At 37.8% G+C, this 22,228-nt stretch overlaps 1 protein-coding gene and 1 long non-coding RNA gene across 3 annotated transcripts in view; both read right to left on the bottom strand.

Annotated features, from left to right (window-relative positions):
• Positions 1-22,228, bottom strand: part of LOC138916619 (uncharacterized) — an 89,079-nt gene that overhangs the window by 10,656 nt on the left and 56,195 nt on the right. The gene's annotated exons all lie outside the window — the stretch shown is intronic.
• LOC138916794 (olfactory receptor 4S2-like) lies at positions 6,227-7,249 on the bottom strand. The gene has a single exon (XM_070230406.1). It carries the CDS (start codon positions 7,235-7,237, stop codon positions 6,287-6,289), a length of 951 nt encoding a protein of 316 aa, XP_070086507.1. The 5' UTR covers positions 7,238-7,249; the 3' UTR covers positions 6,227-6,286.

Here is a 22,228-nt window from a genome sequence, read left to right as displayed (position 1 = left end):
CTCTACTTTATATGTTGGATGCTTACCACAGCATGGCTTGACAAGTGGTGCCATGTCTGCACCCGGGATCTGAACTGGTGAACCCTGGGCCACCAAAGCAGAACGTGCACGCCTAACCGCTGTGCTACTGGGCCGGCCCGCTTTGTAGTATATTTTTAAATCAGGGAGTGGGATACCTCTAGCTTTGTTCTTTTCCCTCAGGATTCCTTTGGCTATTTGGGGTCTTTTGTTGTTCCATATAAATTTAGGATTCTTTGTTCCATTTCTGTGAAAAATGTTACAACTTTGATAGGATTGCATTGAATCTATAGATTGCTTTAGGATACATGGACACTTTAACTATGTTAATGCTTCCAATCCAAGAGCATGGAATATCTTTCCATTTCTTTGTGCCTTCTTCAACATCTTTCAACAATGTTTTATAGTTTTTGGTGTACAGATATTTCACCTCTTTGGTTAAGTTTACTCCTAGGTATTTTATTCTTTTTGGTGCAATTGTAAATGGGATTGCATTCTTAATTTCTCTTTCTGCTACTTCATCGTTAGTGTATAGAAATTCAACTGATTTTTGTATGTTGATTTTGTATCCTGAAACTTGACTGTATTCATTTATTATTTCTAAAAGTTTTTTAGTGGATTCTATAGGATTTTCTATGTATAAAGTCATGTCACCTGAAAGTAGTGACAGTTTCATTTCTTCCTTTCCATTTTTGATCCCTTTCATTGCTTTTTCTTGCCTGATTGCTCTGTCTAGGACTTCCAATACTATGTTAAATAAGAGTGGTGAAAGTGGGCATCCTTGTCTGGTTCCTGTTCTTAGAGGGATAGCTTTCAGTTTTTCTCCACTGAGAATGACATTAGCTGTGGATTTGTCATATATGGTCTTTATTATGTTGAGGTACCTTCCTTATATACGCATTTTATTCATTCAGAGTTTTTATCATAAATGGAAGCTGTACCTTGTCAAATGTTTTCTCTGCATCTATTGAGATGATCATGTGATTTTTATTCTTCATTTTGTTAATGTGGTGTATCACATTGGTTGATTTGTGGATGTTGAACCATGCTTGCATCCCTGGAATGAGTCCCACTTGATCATGGTGTATGACCTTTTTAATGTATTGTTGTATTTGATTTGCTAGTATTTTTTTTGAGGATTTTTGCATCAATGTTCATCAGTGATATTGGTCTGTAATTTTCTTTTTTGGTGTTGTCCTTGTCTGGTTTTGGTTTCAGGATAATGTTGGCTTTGTAGAATGAATTAGGAAGCTTCCCCTCCTCTTCAACTTTTTGGAAGAGTTTGAGAAGGATAGGTGTTAAGTCTTTTTTGAATGTTTGGTGGAATTCACCAGGGAAGCCATCTGGTCCTGGACTTTTATTTTTTGGGAAGTTTTTGATTACTGTTTCAATCTCTTTACTGGTGATTAGTCTATTCAAATTCTCTACTTTTTCTTGATTCAGTTTTGGAAGGTTGTATGATTCAAAGAATTTATCCATTTCTTCTAGATTATCCAATCTGTTGGTGTATAGCTTTTCATAGTATTCTCTTATACTCTTTCGTATTTCTGAGGTGTCCATTGTAGTTTCTCCTCTTTCATTTCTGATTTTAATTATATGAGCCTTCTCTCCTTTTTCCTGGTGAGTGTAGCTAAGGGTTTGTCAATTTTGTTTATCTTTTCAAAGAACCAGCTCTTGGTTTCATTGATTTTTTCCTATTGTTATTTCAGTCTCTATTTTGTTTATTTCTGCTCCGATTTTTATTATTTCCTTCCTTCTTCTGATTTTGGGCTTTGTTTGTTCTTCTTTTTCCAGTTTGTTTAGCTGCACTGTTAGATTATTTGCGATTTTTCTTGTTTGTTGTGGTAGGCCTGAATTGCTATAAACTTCCCTCTTAGAACTGCTTTTTCTGTATCCCATAGATTTTGGCATGTCTTATTTTCATTTTCATTTTTCTCCAGGTATTTTTGGTTTCTCCTTTTATTTCTTCATTGACCCAGTCGTTATTCAGTAGCATTTTGTTTGCTCTCCACATTTTTGTGGCTTTTCTGGTTTTCTTCTTGTAGTTGGTTTTTAGTTTCATACTTTTGTGGTTAGAAAAGATGCTTGGTATTATTTCAATCTTCTTAAATTTATTGAAACTTGTTTTGTGTCCTAATATGTGATCAATCCTGGAGATGGTCCCACGTGCATTTGAAAAGAATTTGTATTCTGCGATTTTGGGATGGACTGTTCTATATATCTACTAAGTCCATCTGGTCTAACGTGTCATTTAAGGCCAGTGTTTCCTTATTGATCGTCTATTTGGATGCTCTATCCATTAGTGTAAGTGGACCGTTAAAGTCCCCTACTATTATTGTGTTACAGTCTATTTCTCCTTTTATGTCTGTTAATAATTGCTTTATATATTTAGGTGCCCCCATGTTGGGTGCATAGATATTTACAAGTGTTCTATCCTCTTGGTGTGTTGTTCTCTTTATCATTGTCTAGTGCCATTCTTTGTCTCTTATTCCAGTTTTTGTTTTAAAGTTATTTTGTCCGATATAAGTATTGCTACCCCCACTTTCTTTTCTTTGCCATTTGCATGGAATATCTTTTTCCTTCCTTTCACTTTCAGTTTGTGTCTGTAGGTCTAAAGTGTGTCTCTTGTATGCAGCATATACATGGATCTTGTTTTTTTTTATCCAGTTGGCCACCCTATGGTATTTGATTGGACCATTTAGTACATTGACATTTAAAGTAGCTATTGATAAATGTGTATTTATTGCCACTTTGTTACCCTTTGTTTCTGGTTGTTTTAGTTGATAAATATGTGTTTATTGCCATTTTGTGACCCTTTGTTTCTGGGTGTTTTAGTAGTTCTCCTCTTGCTCTCTTCCCTTGTGGTTTGATGGCTTTCTTTAGTAATATGTTTGATTTTTTTCTATTAATTATTTGTTTATTTATTATAGATTTCTGGTTTGTGATTATCATGAGGTTCATATATAATATTCTGCATATATAGCAATCTATACGGAGTTGATAGTCTCTTTAGTTTGATGTCTTTTTAAAAGCTTTACTCTTTTACTCCCCTCCTCCCACATTTTGTGTTTTTAAAATCATATCTGATCTCTTATTTTGTGTGTGTGTATACATTACCTTCTTATCATTGAAATAGGTAATTTCAGTACTTTTGTCTTTTAACCTTCATATTATCTTCATAGGTGCTTGATTTTCTACCTTTACTGTATTTTTGCCTTTATCAGTGGTTTTATTGCCTTTTCTTTTGGATAATTTTCTTATCCCTATTTGTGGTCTTCTCTTTCCCTCTTAAATAAGTCCCTTCAGAAGTTTTTCTAGAACTGGTTTCTTGGTGGTAAACTCCTTTAGTTTTTTCTTGTCTAAGAAACTCTCTCTCCTTCCCTTCTGAATGATAACCTTTCTGGACAGAGTATTCTTGGCTGCAGGTTTTTTTCCTTGTAGCACTTTAAATAAGTTGTGCCACTCTCTTCTAGCCTGTAGGGTTTAGGTTGAGAAGTCAGCTGATAGCCTTATGGGCTTTCCTTTGTATGTCACTTGTTGCCTTTCTCTTGCTTCTTTTAGGATTCTCTCTTTATCTTTAATATTGGACATTTTAATTATAATTTTCTTTGTGTGGGCCTGTTTGAGTTTATCTTTTTTGGTGCTCTCTGTGCTTCCTGTATTTTGATGTCTTTTTCCTTCCTTAAGTTAGAAAAGTTTTCAGGTATTCTTTCTTCAAATAGATTCTCTGCTGCTTTGTCTCTCTCTTCTTCTGGGACAACTACAATACAAATGTTAGTGTGCATGATGTTGTCCCAGAGTTCCCTTAGATTGTTCTCATTCTTTTTATTCTTTGTTCTTTTTTCTTTTATTTGTGCAGCTTGGGTGATTTCCTCTAGTCTTTCATACAGCTCACTGATCTGTTCTTCTGTACCATGTAGTCTGCTATTGAGTCTCTCTCATGAATTCTTCAATTCCAGTATTGTATTCTTCATTTCTGATTGGTTCTTTTTTATATTTCCCAATTCTTTATTGACGTTCTCACTGTGTTTATCCAGTCTTCTCCCAATATCTGTCAGCATCCTTATGACTTTTTGTTTGAACTCTTTGTTAAGTAGAGTGCTCATTTCTGTTTCATTTAGTTCTCTTTCTGGGGTTTTGTCCCATTCCCTTGCTTGGAATGTATTCCTTTGCCTCCTCATTATGACTCTTTCTCTGTGCTTATATCTATGTATTAAGTGAGTCAGCTATGTCTCCTGATCTCGGAGAAGTGGCCTTATGTAAGAGATGCATTTTGAGGCCCAGCAGTGTGCTCTTGTCTCATCACCAGTCCAAATGTTCCAGGAGTGACCCCTGTGTGGGCTACTTGTGTCCTTCTGCTGCAGCAGGGTTGCTCTTACTGAAGGTACTCAGGGAGTCTGGGCTTTCCCCCCGGCCAGCTGTTTGTAAATCAGATTTGTGGAGCCCCAGCACTGTTGGCTACAAGGTATAATAACACAGTCCTGTTACAGTTTTCCTGTTAAATGAGTAGGCAATCAGTGTAGCTGCTTTCTAGGCTCAGGAGCTTATAGTTGCTTTAGGTGTCATGCCTGCAAGTCTGTTGTCAGCTCTCTTAGGATTGCAGCTGAGTGGGGCTGGCTACAGACATGGGAGCACCCAATTGTTTCAGGTTTTGGAAGGTGGGGCCAATCCCCTTTGTGGCTGTTTGTGAAGCACAGGTCTTCTGCCACTCATAGGCCCCACCCCCCAAAGATCCACACACACCATCAACACAGTCTGGCCTGTGCACACTTCCCAACCCCCTGGAGCATACCCAATCTCCCCACTACAGAGGCCCCCACCACTCCACAAATTTACCTGGTCCACAGGTAACCTGGTCCTCACACAGGCCGTACCCCACAGAGGTGGACACACTTGCCTGCCTGTAGAGGACCTATGCAGGCTGAAAAGTTGCCCAAGGGCTTGCTGATGTGTGGGGCTGGTCCCTAGGGTGGGCAGCCTGCCCTGGCTGAACTGGATTAAATCTGCACTCTAGTGCATGTGGCAGACCCCTGGGCTAACAGGCCAGGGGAACTCCAATGATGTCTGCCAGCATCTGTGTCAGCACACCTGTACTAGGTCACAACAATGGCTGCCACCAATGTCTCAGTCTTTGCAGGGGTCTCACCTCTCACCAAGATGCACCCAGAGCCTACCAAGGGAGTCTCTTTTCACCAAAGAGTTGTGCACCTTTCTTTCTGGTGATTTTAGGTTGCTCTCTGAGATGGGTGAATTTGTGTGTGGGCCCTTTAACAGCTGGCATTATCCCACTAATGTTGATAGCTTTTCTGAGGGTATTCCCCATTGTAGTTAGTAGCCAGTGAAGCCAGATAGTATGACACTCATCTCAGGTGTGCTGAGTCTGCAGGATACTTATAGTGGTAACGTGCCCCAACTCAGGTCCCCACTTCTCCAGGGAAGGCTGTGTACCTTAGGGGGTCCCTGCCGTGCTGGCTGTGAAGCTCTGCTGTTCGAGAAAGTGTTTTTTTTTTTCTCTCCAGAAGGAATTTCTGCCTCTTCAACCTCAGTCCGATCTGTCCCTTGTTGTGGGGGTTCTTGTTGTCCAGTTTTCAGTTCTCTCTCCGGGGTAATTTTTCCAAGAATAGTTGTAACCTGATTGTGTTTATAGGAGGAGGTGAGATTAGTCTGCCTACACTGCCATCTTGATGAGATCTCCCAAACCAAATTAAGTGAGAGTTGTCTAGAAGTCTGGAGTTGCCAAGGTAATGGTAACAACAATAACTGCCATAAATGCAGCTCCTTACCATTGATAATATGCTTTTACCTCCACTTCCATCTGTTTTAATTCTCTGTATAACCCTGGGAAGTGGTAGGAAAAGTAGCTTTATCCTCATTTTAAAATGAGGAAACAGGTGAGGAAAAGGATAGTGAAATCCATTGTGGCATTTGTTTTTAGTGTCATTGCTTTATTAGAATATACATGCCTGATATAACTCATCACTGAGAGGCTATTGCCCAGAGGCAACAGTACTATATGTTATGAAACAGACTGCGTTTGGGCATCAGATTTCTCTGTGCAAACATTTAACTTACCCAGGGCACCTGTAAGGGAATATCTTTTTGCCTAAAGTCAAACTACTAGTAATTGATAGAGTAGGCCCTCCAAACTAGATATTTAGACTTCAAGTCCAAGACCCTTTATGCTGTATTATACTATTTCTTTGTGTGATAAAATTTAGGGGATGATCACTGACTTATTCCCAGCACCTTCTTTGGAAACTGGTACGACTCAGGCTGTACCAACCCCATTGAGCTTCACATCAGGGTATCTCCTATTTCTGCCCAACCACAGTCTCTTCATGGCATTTTTCACCTCCATGTTTCTCAGGGTATAGATCATAGGGTTCAACATGGGTGTGATGATGGTGTAAAACACAGCCACCATCTTGTCCTCAGTAAAAGTGGTGGAAGGCCTTAGGTAGATGAAGAGGCAGGGGACAAAAAACAAGATCACCACAGTGATGTGGGAAGCACATGTGGAGAGGGCCTTGTGCCTCCCCTCTGATGAGCGGGTCTTGAAGGAAAGCAAGATGACAGTGTAAGAGCCCACAAGAATGACAAAGCAGCTCAGTGAAATCATGCCACTGTTGGCCACCACAATGAGCCCCACTGCATATGTGTCTGTACAAGCCAGCTTCAGTAAAGGGTGGACATCACAGAAGTAGTGGTCAATCAGGTTGGGGCCACAGAAAGGCAGTTGTACAGTGAGAATGGTCTGGATAAAGGAATGCACAAAGCCTCCTAACCAACAAGTCAGCACCAGTATGGAGCAGACCTTCCAGTCCATGATGGTTGTATAACGTAGAGGCTTACAGATGGCCACATACCTGTCATAGGCCATCACTGTGAGGATAAAGATCTCCGTACAACCAAAAAGATGGACACAAAAGAGCTGTACCATACAACCAACAAAGGAGATCCTTTTGACCTTGGCTTGGAAGTCAATAATCAGCTTGGGGGCTGTAACAGAGGAATAGCAGATGTCAACAAAAGATAGGAAGCTAAGGAAGAAGTACATTGGAGAGTTGAGATTTAGGCTCCTTTGGATAGTCATTACAATAAAAAAATTTCCAGTCATGAGGATCATATAAAAGAGTAAAAACAAAAAGAAGCATAGTTGCTGCACTTGCTCATTTTGGGAGAGACCTGTGAGGATAAATTCAGTAACATTATTTCCCATGGAATCTGGGTAGTTCACAAGAGAAAAACACCCTGTGACTTTACCTATAGGAAAAAAATACATAAAGGCCAATTAGATTTGGGCACATGGTACCATAACATTATTAGTATTATTTTTAACAATTATTCACAAAATTCCTTACTTAAGGTATTGGTTTGGGTAAAGTCTGTTTCATAAAATTATCAGAGATTGAGAAAGAGAGGTGGGGGAAGGAGACAAAGAATGAGAGAGAGAGTGGGAGAGAGAGAAAAGAAAAATTAAAGTTTGATAGGCTTTAAACAGATTCAGGGATGCAGTCTAGGCTGTCCCCTTAAGCATCAGTAGTCTGAATCATCATTGCTCCAGAATTCGAATTAAGTTTTTCTGTTAAATCAAGGCTCCAAGTGATAACCACCATTTTTTTTACTCCAGGATACTTTCTACTTATTTTCCAATTGATATTTGGAATCTAAGTAACCACACACACACACACACACGTTTGTGATCACAAATAAGGAAGTCTTAAAATGTAAAACTTTGAGTCAGACCGGGGATATAAGTAACCTTTTATATGGCTCTTTGGCCTCCCAAATTACTGACAGCCTGATTGGTTTGGTCTTATTTTAGATTATGCCAGGACTGCACTCTTTGTCACTCCGTATGTGTCTAAAAGTTGGGAAATGCATAGAGGCTTTACAAAAAGGAACCACCATTTGCAAGATGCTCAAGACTTCAGATTCTAGTTAACATTAGTAGTTATAGGATATGGGGAGAAAATAACTCTGGGCTAAGTTTAGTCTGCCTCTGACAATGACCAACTGTGAGATCCAGGGTAAGTTGCTCACCTTCATAGAGATGCAGTTTCTTGGTCATTGGGTTGGGTTATACATGAACACCAAGATTTCCCCCAGTTTTTATGTTATATCATAAAATTTGGGATGATCTTTTCAATACAGTGAATCACAGTCCTTGAATGTGAGTTCTTTGTTTCGTTATCTTTGCATTCTTTTGAATCAAAAGATGTATGAAGGTGGGGATGATGTGTATGTTTGTTTATTTTTGTATTGCCTGAGTACAAATACTGCTTCCATTAGCTTTGCAAGTCTTTTATTATTTTGTGTTCTTTTTTTCCTGCTTTTTCTCCCCAAATCCTCTTGGTACATACTTGTATATTTAGTTGTGGGTCCTTCTAGTTGTGGCATGTGGGATGCTGCCTCAGCATGGCCTAATGAGCCGTGCCATTACTGTGCCCAGGATCCAAACTGGTGAAACCCTAGGCCACCAGGAGTGGAGCACATGAACTTCACCACTCAACCATGGGGCCGGCCCCTATTATTTTGTTTTCTTTTATTGCACAAACCCTTGTGTCCAAGGCTTTGGCAAGTCACTTAAGCTTTTTGAATCTCAGTTTCTTCATTCTTCAAATGGAAATGATACTGACTACTTTCGAGAATTTTAAACACCAAACTTAGCCCAGTATATAGTAAGTGCGCACTGAATTATGCCTTTTCATTTTCCAACTAGATTACCAGTACTTAAAATATTTTATTATGAAAAATTTCAAACATATACAAAATGGAGATAATTATATTATAAACTCTCATATGATTGTCATTTAGATTAAAACATTATTAATGTTTTGCTACATTTGCTTCATCAATCTCTCTTTTTCTTTTCTTTTCTTTCTTTTTTTGCTGAGGAAGATTTGCCCCGAGCTAACATCTGTTGCCAATCTTCCTCTTTTTGTATGAGAGCTGCACAGCCACTGACAAAATGTGTAGGTCTGTGCCCGGGAACTGAACCCAGGCAACTGAAGTGGAGCACACTGAACTTAACCACTAGGCCACTGGGGCTGGCCCCATTTCTTTTTTTTTTCTGCCAAAGTATTTTAATACAAATCCCAGTCATCATGTCATTTCAACTTCAATATGCTTCAGTATCTGTGTTTCTAAAAATAGGGAATCTTCGTACATAAACACAAAGACATGATCACATCTAACAAAATTACCAGTAGTTTCCTGGTATCAACCAATTCCTGCTCTGCTGAAGCCACACTTTGCTCCCCTCTCTCCTTCCAGTGCTTGGTTGAGTGCCTGCTAGGTCTGCTCGGTACCACATGGTGGCTCACTGTGGCTACCGAACACTTGGAATGTGGGTAGTAAGACTAAGAAACTGAAGTTTCAATTTAATTTAATTTAAATTTGAAAACTAGAGCAAAGTAAAATATTTTGATGTGATAAAAATGTGGGTATATTAGGTTAAACAAAGTGGTATTAGATATTATTAAAATTAATTTCACCCGTTTCCTTTGCTTTTTTATGTGGCTACTAAAACGTTTAAAATGACAATGTGGCTTGTGTTATGTTTTTATTTCATGGTGCTGTACTAAGGATGAGGCCCTGGTCTAAGCACTTGGCTATACTGCCTAATTGAGTTCCTGTAACTCAATGAAGTATGTAGAACTATTCCCATTGTTCACATAAGCAATAAACTCCTTCCTTAGAAAAGTAAACTAACTTTATCTGCAATCATGTAGCTGGTCATTGGTGGAACACAGATTCAGCCTTGATATATTCTCTTAGCTGGTGCTACATTATACCGTATATAAATGTACAATTTACATTGGCCTTTAAAAATATTGATAAAGCTTTGGGATCCTCTTTATTGTTCTAGGGTCTCTGGGATAGAAATCGCTACTTTAATTAAGTCAAACAAAATTCAATTAACTAAGATAGATACCAATACTCTTTAATAAGTTAATGGAATACTGATATCTGTGCCCTTGAAAGACCCACTGGCCTTATAAGCAATCAGTAGTTTCTGGTATAGGATGGGTATAGTCTTAGAAAATGGTTCAGATTGTGGAGAGGAATATTCAAATTCTCCTATTTCTCCTGTCAGAGTCTGGGACTCAGTAGGATCCTTCATCTCGCCCTCCCTCCCTCCATTGCCACCTGCCATATGGTGCTGGGACTAGGCATGGGTTATTTCACATTCTGAAAAGCATTAGTACCTTTTAACCTGTAGTTGAATAAGGAAGAAGGCAAAATCTAAGATGAAGCCTTAGGCTTCACCAAATGCTAAATTCCAATGCCTTGATTAAATGCTGCATCACTGAAAAAATTTGTCAGCAGATTTTTCCTGAAAGAGGTGGGTTTCCAAAAGTCTGCAGTAGAGGCATTTCTTGACCCCTTTAAGTATCCTCTGTTTATTTCTATAGTACTTAAAATCTCCGACTTTTTAGGCTACTTGTGTGTCTCCCACTATAGACTCTGTGCTACTTAAATGCAGAAACCGTTCTTATTTGTGTGGATCCCAAGCACTTGGCCCTGAGACTAGCATACACATTAGGACTCAGTGAACTTTGAAGGCAGGAGGGAGAGAGGGAGAAATGAAATAGAGTTACTGGTTTATGAATCTTTCTAGATAACTTGGTTTTAGCACTGCCCATTTTCTAACATAGAAAATTTGTTAAAGGCACAAACTCTTACTATATAGAGCTGGATTTTCAACCTCTGGCCACACCAATTACCAGTTGTGTGGCATTGACCAAGTAATTTTACCTATTTAATCATTGTCCACATCTGTAAAATAGGGCTAAATAAATCCTGCCTCATGCAGTGGATATGAGAATTAAAATAGCTAATGTATATCAAGCTTCGCACAGTGTCTGGTCCACAGGAAGTTCTTAAAAAATGTTAGTTTTCTTATTTTTATCCTGCATATCATAAAGGTGGGAAATATAAAGCGAAAAAGAAAGGTGATAAAAGTGACTTCACTTACCCGGAGAGTATGTAAATATTCCCATCATTTTCCTACTTCTGGGTCCTACAAATCCTCTACCCAGCCATGACCCGTCCAAACACTACTCCTATTCCAATCGTCTCAGATTTCTGTATGTTGCTTTGAAAAATAGTCTGTCCCCATTTATTCCTTAGAATTGCTGCCTGGGTCACAAAGCAGAGGCTATTTGTTTTGGAGCCTGAAGCAAAGTGAAGTTTTACATTGTTAAGTTTTTGGCAGGTGCTTAGTTATCAGCAAGGACAGAGAGTAAATATGATAGAAATATGTGACTTTGGGATCAATTCCGAAGGTTAACTTACTCTCTCCCAGAGATCCAGAGTTTTCCCTCAGCTCAGTGTCAATCCAGTCAAGAGTCTTGGCCAAAGTCTCTCTCAAATCCGAATTCTATGGCTGGGGAAGGAGAAAGAAAAGCCCCTTGATGCCCAGTTGATGCTGTGTTCTCTGTGGCTCTCCTCAGTAATGAGCTCCCATGAGCCTTCTAAGTTGCTTCCTCTGCTGAAACTTCTCACCAAGGATACATGTAAGTTTTCCTGCTGCGTTGGTCAAGTGTGGGGGCCCACTTGGGGAGGGCTTCTCAGAATGGATTCCTCTGGCTTTTATGGTCACTGGAGGTGGATCACCCTGGATTTCCTCTCTGACATCCATTCTTTAATCTAATAACAATGGATTCCACTGTTTAAAAACTTAGTATATGTCTTACATTATTATAAACAGTTTATATGCATTCCATGGTTTCTTTTGTTTTGTGTTTAGGGCCTGAGTTGAATTGAATTGAAGCATGAATTGTTGTATGGAGGCTCATTATTATCATTGTTCCACGCGTGATCTACTTCAGTATTAATTAATTAATTAATTAGTTTAATAAATAAATAAATACTTATAAGCCAAAACATACCCAAATGTTAGACATTATGAATAACTTACATCTACCTGTGTGTCCCTTCCTTACCCCATCCCATTGCCTATCCTCAAATACCAAGAGATAACTGCATTCTAAATTCTATGTATTTTACTGTTTTAAATTAGAATTTTGCTGATATTGAACATTTTTTCATGACTTTAATGCCATTTAGCTAGTTTTTTTATGATGTGCCTTTTTCTTGGTCCCATTTTTGGGTTACTTATCTATTCTTATTGATTTGTAGGGGTTCTTTTTATATAATCTGGATATTATATAATCTGGGTAAAAGTACCCTGTCATATCTATATCTACGTCTCTGTGTCTATCTCTACCTATGTATCATCTCCTCTCCTAATTTTGTAGCTTCCTTTTTTCCCTCTCTCTAAATGGTATTTTTTTTTGGTGAGGAGATTGGCATCTCCTCACCAAACATCTGTTGCCAATCTTCCTCCTTTTTTTTCCCTCCCCAAAGCCCAGTACATAGTTGTGTATTCTAGTTGTAGGTCATTCTAGCTCCTCTATGTGGGATGCTGCCATATCAAAGCTTGATGAGTGGTGCTATGTCTGCACCCAGGATCTGAACTGGCGAACCCTGGGCCACCCAAGTGGAACACATGAACTTAACCACTTGGTCATAGAGCTGGCCCCTTCATGGTCTTTTTTGATGAATAGAAGTTCTTTTCAGTTTAATATAATTTATTGATCTTTTCCATTATGTTAGTTGATGTTAGTTGTTATGAACTGAATATTTTTGCCCCTGAAAATTTATATGTTGAAATTCTAACCTTCAAGGTGATGTTATTAGGAAGTGGGGACTTTGGAACGTGATTAGGTCATAAGGGCAGAGTCCTCATGAAAGACCCTACAGAGCCACCTTGTCCCTTCCACCATGTGAAGACAAATCAAAAGATGCCTTATATGCACCATAAAGTGGGCCCTCACCAGACACTGAATATGCCAGTGCCTTGTCTTGGACATCCTATCATCCAGAACTATGAGAAATAAATTTCTGTTGTTTATAATCTACCCAATCTATGGTATTTTGTTACAGCAGCCCAAAAGACTAAGACAATAGTACTTTTTGTGTCCTCTTTAAGAAATTCTTATACAGTCAACTAACATTTGACAAGGAAGCCAAGAATTCTCAAAGGAGAAAAGATAGCCTTTTCAATAATGGTACTGGGATGACTGGATATTCACCTGTAAAAGAATGAAGCTGGACCCATATCTTATACCACTCACAAAAAATAACTTAAAATGGATTAAAGACTTAAATGTAAAACCTGAAGCCATGAAAACTCCTAGAAGAAAACATAGGCTTAAAGCTCCCTGACATGGGCCTTTGTAGTGAAGTTTTGGATATGATACTTAAAGGACAGGCAACTATTTTTTATTTTAAAAATAAACAAGTGAAACTACATCAAACTAAAAAGCTTCTGCACAGCAAAAGAAACCATTAACAAAGTGAGAAGAAAACTTATGGAATGGGAATAAATATTTGCAAACCATATATCTCATAAGGGGTTAATCCAAAATATATAAAGAACTCATACAACTCAATAGCAAAAAAACAAATAGCCCAATTAAAAAATGGACAAAGAACCTGAATAGATGTTTCTCCAAAGAAGATATACAAAAGGCCAACAGCTACATGAAAAAATGCACATCACTAGTCATTAGAAAAATGCAAGTTAAAACCACAATGAGATATCACCTCATGCCTGTTCTAATGGCCATGATGCGGAAGACAAGAGGCAACAAACGTTGGTGTGGATGTGGAGAAAAGGGAACCCTCGTGCACTGTTGATGGGATTGTAAATTGCTACAGCCACTATGGAGAACAGTACGGAAGGATTTTCAAAAAACTAAAAATGGAACTACCATATCATCCAGAAATTCCACTTCTGGAATATATCTAAAGGAAATGAAAACACTAACTGGAAAAGATATCTGCATGTTCATAGCAGCATTATTTACAATGACCAAGACATGGAAGCAACCTGTGTCCATTGATGGATGAATGGATAAAGAAGTGCTATATATTTACAGCAGAATTTTGAGCCACAAAATATGAGGAAATCCTATCATTTGTGACAACATGGATGGGCCTTGAAGGCATTATGCTAAGTGAAATAAATCAAAGACAAATACTGTATGATCTCACTTATATGTGGCACCTAAAAAAAAATGAAACTCATAGAAAAAAGATATCAGACTCGTGGTTACCAGAGCCCAAGAGTGGGGGCAAGGGGAATTGGAGAAATGTGGTGAAAAGCACAAACTTCCAGTTGTAAAATAGTTAAGTACAGACCGTCCCTAATTTATGATAGTTCAATTTACAATTTTTTTGACTTTACGATGGTGCAAAAGTGATACACATTCAGTAGAAACTGTACTTTGAATTTTGATCTTTCCCTAGGCTAGTGACATTCAGTACTATACTCTCTTGTGATGCTGGGCAGTGGCAGTAAGCTACAGCTCCCAGTCAGCCACTCAATCACAACAGTAAACAACCAAATCTGTTTTTCACTTTCGGTACATTATTCAATAAATTACATGAGATATTCAACACTTTATTATAACATAGATGATTTTGCCCAACTGTAGGTTAAAGTAATGTTCTGAGCATGCTTAAGTTAGGCTAGGCTAAGCTATGATGTTCAGTAGGTTAGATGTATTAAATGCATTTTTGACTAACGATATTTTCAACTTATGATGAGTTTATTGGGACATAACCCCATCAGGAGTCAAGAAAGATCTCTACTAGTGATGTAACTTACAACGTGATGACTATAGCTAACACTGCTGTAATATAGATAGGAAAGTTAAGAGAGTAAATTCTAAGAGTTCTCATCACAAGGAAAATGTTTTTTTCTTTCTTTCCTTTTAATGGTATATATATGAGAGGATGGATGTTAGCTGAACCTATTGTGTTAATCATTTCACAATATATGTAAATCAAACCATCATGCTCTATGTCTTAAACTTACACAGTGATGTATGTGAACTATTTCTTAGTAACTGGAGAAAGAAAAGAAATCCTTCCTTATTCCAAATTTATAAAGATACTTTTACATTAATATCTAGATGCTTTATTTTTTTGTTTTTCACATTTATATCTAAAACCCACCTGGAATGAATTTTTGGACATTCTGCGAGGGAGGGTCAAAGATTTTTTTTATATGGATATTCAATTGAGCTATCACCATTTATTTAAAAGCCTATTTTTTATCCGTAGCTCTTCTGTGCAATTGGGAGAAAATTGAATGTTCACATATAATATGTATTTGCCTCTTGACTACACTACACTATTGGTCTATTTGTCTATCTTTGCATCCATCGCTGTCTTAATAACTGTAATCTTAATAATTCTTTTTTTTTTTTTCAAGATTGACACTTGGGCTAACAACTGTTGCCAATCTTCCTTTTTTTTTTTTTTTTTTTTAAGGATTGGCCCTGGGCTAACAACTGTTGCCAATCTTTATTTTTTTTTTTCTACTTTATTGCCCCAACCCCCCAGGTACATAGTTGTATATCTTAGTTGCAGGTCCTTCTAGTTGCGGGATGTGGGACGCCGCCTCAACGTTGCCTGACGAGCGGTGCCATGTTTGCGCCCAGGATCCGAACCCTGGGCCGCCGCAGCAGAGCGTGCGAACTTAACCACGCAGCCACGGAGCCAGCCCCTTAATAATTCTTGATCATCAGTAGTGTAAGTCTACTAATTTGATCTTATTCAAAGGTAGTTTAACTTGGCCTTTTCATTTTTATGCACATTAGAGAATATGCTTGTCAATTTCCATAAAAATATCTTCTGGGATTTTATTTTCAATTGCAATGAATCTATTGATCGCGTTTGGAATACTGAGCGTTTTACTAATCTTAGATCCTAAATGGTCAAATCTTAAATGGTATATCCCTCAATTTATTTAGGTCTTTAATTTCTCTAAATGCTTTCAAGATGTTTTCTAATTTTTCATTGTTGAGTTTCATACAGCATTTTGAAGATTTATTTCTAGACTTTCTACTTTCTAGATTTGCCTAGGATGTAGAAAACTGGAAATGGTGTTGTTCCTAGCCTATCAACAGAAAAAAAATCTAGATAAAGGACAAATTCATGACTTCTTTGAACTTATCAGAGTGTTGAGGTTGCAGAGTAACCAAACATCCCGAAATGTGGAAATACAAATCCATCCAAGCAGAGATGGAACACAAGCACTGGCTCATTGGGAGAGCATCAAAGGAAAAAATACCAAGAGCAACAGAACTGGGTAAGAAAAATACAGCTAAGTTTTAAAAAAATAAATTGCCTAATGGCCAAATGTAGGCTAGCATGAGACTACAGAATGCCTGCGAGCCATAGACACAAAGGGAGTTCATGCTCACTCACAGGATCTTCTCTATAGAGACCCCCACTAGGCGTTCATGAGAAGTATTGGGGGCAGGGCAGAGACTGGAGGAAATCTACATTGGTCATACAGGCTTGGATGAGGAGAGCAGCTGCCATTGTTGGAAAAACACATAGCCTGACTCAGACCCTTCTCACTTAGAAAAAAAGCTTTAGGCCTCTGAGGAAGGTGCCTTTTGCCCCAGGGTACATGTCAAGATCCACTGGGGCAGGGTGAAGTGTGAAAGAAAAGAATATTCTACCATTGAGGAGGAGCAGGCAAAAAGGCCTGGACCCAGATTCCTATGCCAATGCAATTTAAGGTCTTCTCTGGCTGGGGGAGGGATGGTAAAATCTGCCATGCAAGACCCACCAAAGATACAAGTCAAAATTTGGCTGTCATAACAAACATGGTAACAGATCACAGATGCTTTGGCCTGGCTCAACAGTAGACTTGAAAGAACAAAGGAAAGAATAGTGACTTAAAGATAGGTTAATATAAATTACCAAACTGAAACATGAACAGAAAAAAGAGCAGGAAAAAACCTGAAGAACAGAGTATCCAGTAACTCTGGGACAATAACAAAAATCTTGAAAGAGAAAGAATAGAGCAAAAGAAATATGTGAAAATATGATGACTAAGAATTTCCAAAAATAATGAAATATATCAAATCACGGATCCAAGAATCTCAGAGAACACGAGCAGGATAAACAACAATAACAAAAAGAAATGAAAAGTAAAACCACACATTGACACATCATATTTCACTTGCTGAAAATCAAAGACAATGAGAAAATCTTGAAGGCATCCAGGGAAAAAAGACACATTATATAAAAAAAGAAGGTATGAATTACAGCAAACTTCTCATCAGAAGCTGTGCAAGCTAGAAGGAAATAGAGTGATGTCTTTAAAGTATTTAGTAAAGTAAAAACTCCTGCCAAGCCATAATTTTATGTCAGGGAAAATATTTTTAAAAAACAAAGGTAAAGTAAAGATTTTTTGACAATCAAAAACTTATAGAATTCATACCAGCTGATCTATACTACAAGAAATATTAACATTTTTCAGGCAAGAAGAATATGATATCTGATAGAAACTTGGATGTACACAAAGAAATGAAAAGTTCCAGAATGGTTAAAAAAGGGTAAATATAAAGACTCTTTTTCTTATCTTAGTTTCTCTTAAAGGCAATTGTCTAAAGCAAAAGTGGTGGCAATATATTGTGGGTTTATAGCATATGTAAAAGTAAATGATATGAAAACAACACAAAAAGTGCAGGAGATTTGAAAGTATACTGTTGTTTGGTTCTTAGAATAAATGTGAAGTTCTATAAAAATGTTTAAAGGTAGACTGTGATTAATTAAAAATGCATATTATTTATCAGAGGGCAAATACTAAAATATTTTAAAAAGAAGTATATATAATAAACAAATAGTAAGGTAAAAGGGAATCATAAAAAATGTACAACTAATCCAAAATTACTGACATGGTTTTGTATTTTTATTTTACTTTTTCTTGAGCTTAATTAACTCTCATTTCACTACTTTTTGATTTTTAAAATCCATTTCTATTTTATTGCATTTCTAACTGAATGTTTTATTTTCATATCCATAAAAGTTTATTTGACTATATTTAATTCAGCTTTGAGTACTATGGTGCAGATTTCTTTAGCTTTGTGAATGTGTTTGTGGTGGAGAATTTTCAGTATTTGTATCAGTAGAAGTACCCTGATTTACCTTTTCAGATTTTTTCACAGTAGTTTTATTTGTATATAGTTAAAAAAAATTCCTATTAATTCCTTAGACATGGTCTTGAGTGTGAGAGAGACATAGCTCCTTCTCCTTTAGTCTCATATCCACACTGTAGCAGGAAGAGGAAGGAAGGAAGAAGAGTAAAGGCTGAAGAGCAAGGTGCTGACTGGGGATACCAATTACGCATGACCTCTTTAAAAAAACTTCCAAAAGCCCCACAGGTTACCTTTGCTCACATTTCATTGGCCAGTCCTGGATCATATGGCCATGTTTAGCTGCTAAGGATTCTGGGAAGGTGATTTTTCCTGTGGGCACGAATAGAAAGGAGTAAAGACAATAGAGGTTTTGAGCAGCACCTGCCACCAAAGAGGAGGAAGAAATATTTTTTATCAGACACTTCTTTGTTTTATAAAAGAAATAGTGGTAATCATTTTCAGTGCTACTGATTAGATTTTAATTTAGTGCCCCTTCTCCTATAAAATTTGACACAAAGACGTATACTTTGAATGGGTGTAAATAATTTAAAAATCCAAATTAACATTTGTGGAACAACCACTATATATCAAGCATTGTGTTAGATAAACATTTTAAGACAGGTTATTTCATTTCACATTCTAACAATCCTGAAGGTATGTATTATTAGCCCCATTTAACAGATATGAAAACTGAGACTAAAAGCTATTAATTTTCTGAAGTTGCAAAACTACTAAGTGGTGGAAACAAAATCTGAAAACATTTTTTTCCTGATGTGGTCTTTCCATTATGCTATGTTTTCTTTCAAAACCAAACATTTTTTGAAGATCATTTTTAGTCATGGCGGTATATCTTCACTAGTGTGCAAGTGCCATTAATTTGTTCCAAAAGTTCCCTTTCCTCACGGGTACAAAAGCTATCCTTTATGGCATCTGCAATATTTCCCCAAGAATTGACATCTACTTTTCAATGTGTAATTAAAGTTAGAGAATGATGCAGCTCAGAGAATTCATGAAACTATTGTGGTTGATATTTTTACCAGTGTGCAATTACCAGAAACAAGTATGGGTGGAAGGGAACGGTGAGTAGTATGACCTCATAATGAAGAATCCTATGAAATTTTAAATTATGTTTACTTCCTGAATTTGCTCAGAATAGTCTTTAAATCTGGAGCTTAAGTTTATGATATCTCTAGAAGTACAAATTTCTGTTTCCTTTCTTTTCCAGGACAGTTTTTCTTTGATTTTGTAGAGAGTGTTTCCTGAACCTTTAGAAATAATCTATTGTTTTTTAAAAAGATAATTTTTTAAAAGATAAAATTTTTAAAAAATTTTAAAAGATAAATATTATAGATATTTTAGAAACATTTGGAAGCTACCAATAATAAAGAAAAAATTCTAACCACACTTATAATACAACGCCTAGAGATAAGCACTAACACTGTTTATGAGTATATTACTGTGTTTAAATACATCTTCCACTTTTGGACTTCAGCATTTTCATCTCCCTGGTCTCATTTTTTGTCACAACATTTTTTGGGAAGTAGAGAGAGGATAGCTATAAACCCAGCTGCTGGGTAACCTTGCATAAATAGGTAGCTTCTTCCAGACTCAGAATCCCAACTGTAAGATCAAAATAATAATATTGTACCAGTTGGAAGTTTTTACGATTCAACTGACAAAAAATCCTATTGTGTGTACTTTGAAAGGGAATGCACTCATGTAACTGAAATTCCTGAGGTAAGGCGGGCTCCAGGTGAGACTTGCTGCAGTGGCTCGAATGTTACCACTGCCCGGTTTCTTTTCTTCTTGACGCTCGTCCCTTGGTCACGCTGACTACTTTTCTACTCTCACGTGGCGGCCCTCTGGAAGCTCATGAGTCCCTTTGTCACAAAGTGGCTGCAGCGGTTCTAGACCAGACAGACTCACTCAAAACTATTTAAGCAAATGTTTCTGTCTCTTCTGATGGGTTCTGCTTAAGACAGAGTATGCTTCTTGCCTGTGAATCCAGCAAATGCCTCCCTGTCTCTCTGACTGTGTGACTTTCCATCCCTCAACCAATATTTTGGCCAGTGGGTGGTTTATTAGAGCTGCTTAAGCCAGTCGAGACCTACATCTACGTGCTCAATATCATCCAAATCACTTGGCTGGGACTGGGGTGGTGTGGTTCCTGCAAAGCAAAATCTGAGTAGTTTTGACAGGAATAGAGGAAAACAGATGCTATGGAAGAAACAAAAAAATGCACAATAAGAAAATTTGCCTTGCAATATTGCTGTGACTATTAGAGACAATGGCTGCAAAATTTCTGGCGTAGTGCCTGGCACATAGCAGGTAATCAGTAAATGACAATTACTGTTCCCGGGATTGTCATCACTATCATCATCATCACTTATGGGGTGTTCAAGGCGTCATAGTCGAAGTGATGTTGAAGCATAGAATGCTAGAGTGAGAAGGGACATGAAAGATAATCTAGTCTCATTCTGACATTTTATGTCTGTAGAATTGCAGATTGTAGAGACGAAGGGACTTGCCTAAAGTCACCCAGCTGGCAGCCCCTTCCCCTGGATCTCTCTTTTCTTCTCCCTTCAGTCTCATACTCCCGTGGTGACCCAGAAAATTGGGGCAAAAAACGCTTCTAATGTCATGTCTTTAACTTACCTCTCTCAGAGCGTAATTACTGGATGTTTTTAATTTCTCAAAGTTCTCTAACTAAATAAATTGAAACACATTTTGAACCTTTTCCTAACTCACAGTTTCTTGGCAAAGTTTTCACACTGGAGACAAGAAATTCCATGGGGAATTAGGTCCCTTGATCACAGCTTGTGGTTCAATTTATTTTAAATAGTTCAAGCATCTTGATATTGAAAAACAATCCTCAGTCTTCTAGCAAATGAGTGGGTTTTCTAAACTGAAAAACAGGACCTGACACTCCCTCATTAGTTGTTTTCTGTAGCTGCTTTTCTGTTTCTAAACGACTGATCTAGGGATGGGCCTTGGGACTGATTTCCTGAATCCTTTCCTTTGTGACTTCTCCACACCACCACAGGCTGTTAATTTTCTAATAGATCACAGGACCCAGGAAATTTTGTTGTGTGGAAGCAAGATTAACACTGTTAACTGGCAATAACGATCACAAAATCAAAATCACTAGAAAGGAATCTTGGTATCACGGAGACAGTACCTCAGAAACTTGACCAAAAACTATCTGTGTGAGAAGTCAGCTAAACTCTGGCCCTTAGTTGCTCCATCTATAAACTAAGGAGATTGGATTAATGGTCTACAAATTTCCTTTCAGCTCTAAAGTTTATTTGGTTTCCCCTGATGAAGTGGCTTAGCCCACTGGGGGCCTTCGATGCAGAGGAAGGAGCCTGGTGGAAGAGTTTTGTTGTGAAGAAAGCATCCTGTGTTCCAGGGCACAACCCTACAGTCTCCTCAGCCCAGGATATCCCTTTAAGTGACGAGCTCTCACAACGAAGAGGCAATTTTTCCTGAGCCTAAAGAGAAGAAACTTCACGTTCAACTCCTTGCTCTAAGACTGAGCATTCCCCAAACAAGGTAGGGAATGCCATACCCAGAGGTTTTCTCAGGTTGACTGAAAATGAAAGGCTACAAATCGCTGTGTGATCTAGGGTGAATCACTTTCCCTCCCTGAGCCTTAGTTTCTGCCTGTGTAAAAAGGAGAGGATTGGAGGGAAGGTGTCCTAAAGTTCTTTTTGGTATTCACATTCTGGGATTCCGTGAAGTACCACTTGAAGGTCCAGAGTGAGTCATGGAAAGGATGCCCTTGTGATGTGAATATGAGCTCACAGCAATAGGTTTTCCAGGCTCTCTATCACTTTATTATTTTGTTCTTTTCAGATTTCTGTCTCTGAGGCTTTATGTCAGGGGATAAAATTCTACCTAGTTAGGGTCCAGACCATCACTTATCTACCTAGGCTTTTACATGTAACATCATGCAGAGGGAACAATATATGTAAAGAGCAAGTTTGGAAGAATGATATATATTTCAGAAGAGCTGGAATGTAGGCTCCAGGGAATGTGATGACAATTGAAGCTAGATAAATGAACAAGCTCCAGTTCTTATGCGCTGTGCTAATACTGTTGGATTTAATCTTGTAGGCAAGGGGAAACCATTGATAAATTTCAAGTCAATGCATAACTTGTTCAAATTTGCATTTAACAGTATAGAAATAATAATA

The sequence above is a fragment of the Equus caballus genome, chromosome 12 (assembly GCF_041296265.1).
Source record: "Equus caballus isolate H_3958 breed thoroughbred chromosome 12, TB-T2T, whole genome shotgun sequence".
Classification (NCBI taxonomy): domain Eukaryota; kingdom Metazoa; phylum Chordata; class Mammalia; order Perissodactyla; family Equidae; genus Equus; species Equus caballus.
The sequence above is the reverse complement of the archived record's forward strand: the minus strand, read 5'-3'. Positions and strand labels throughout refer to the sequence as shown.

Excerpts from the sequence above, each read along its gene's own strand:
- LOC138916794 (XM_070230406.1), bottom strand. The coding sequence starts at position 7,237 with ATGGGAAATAATGTTACTGAATTTATCCTCACAGGTCTCTCCCAAAAT.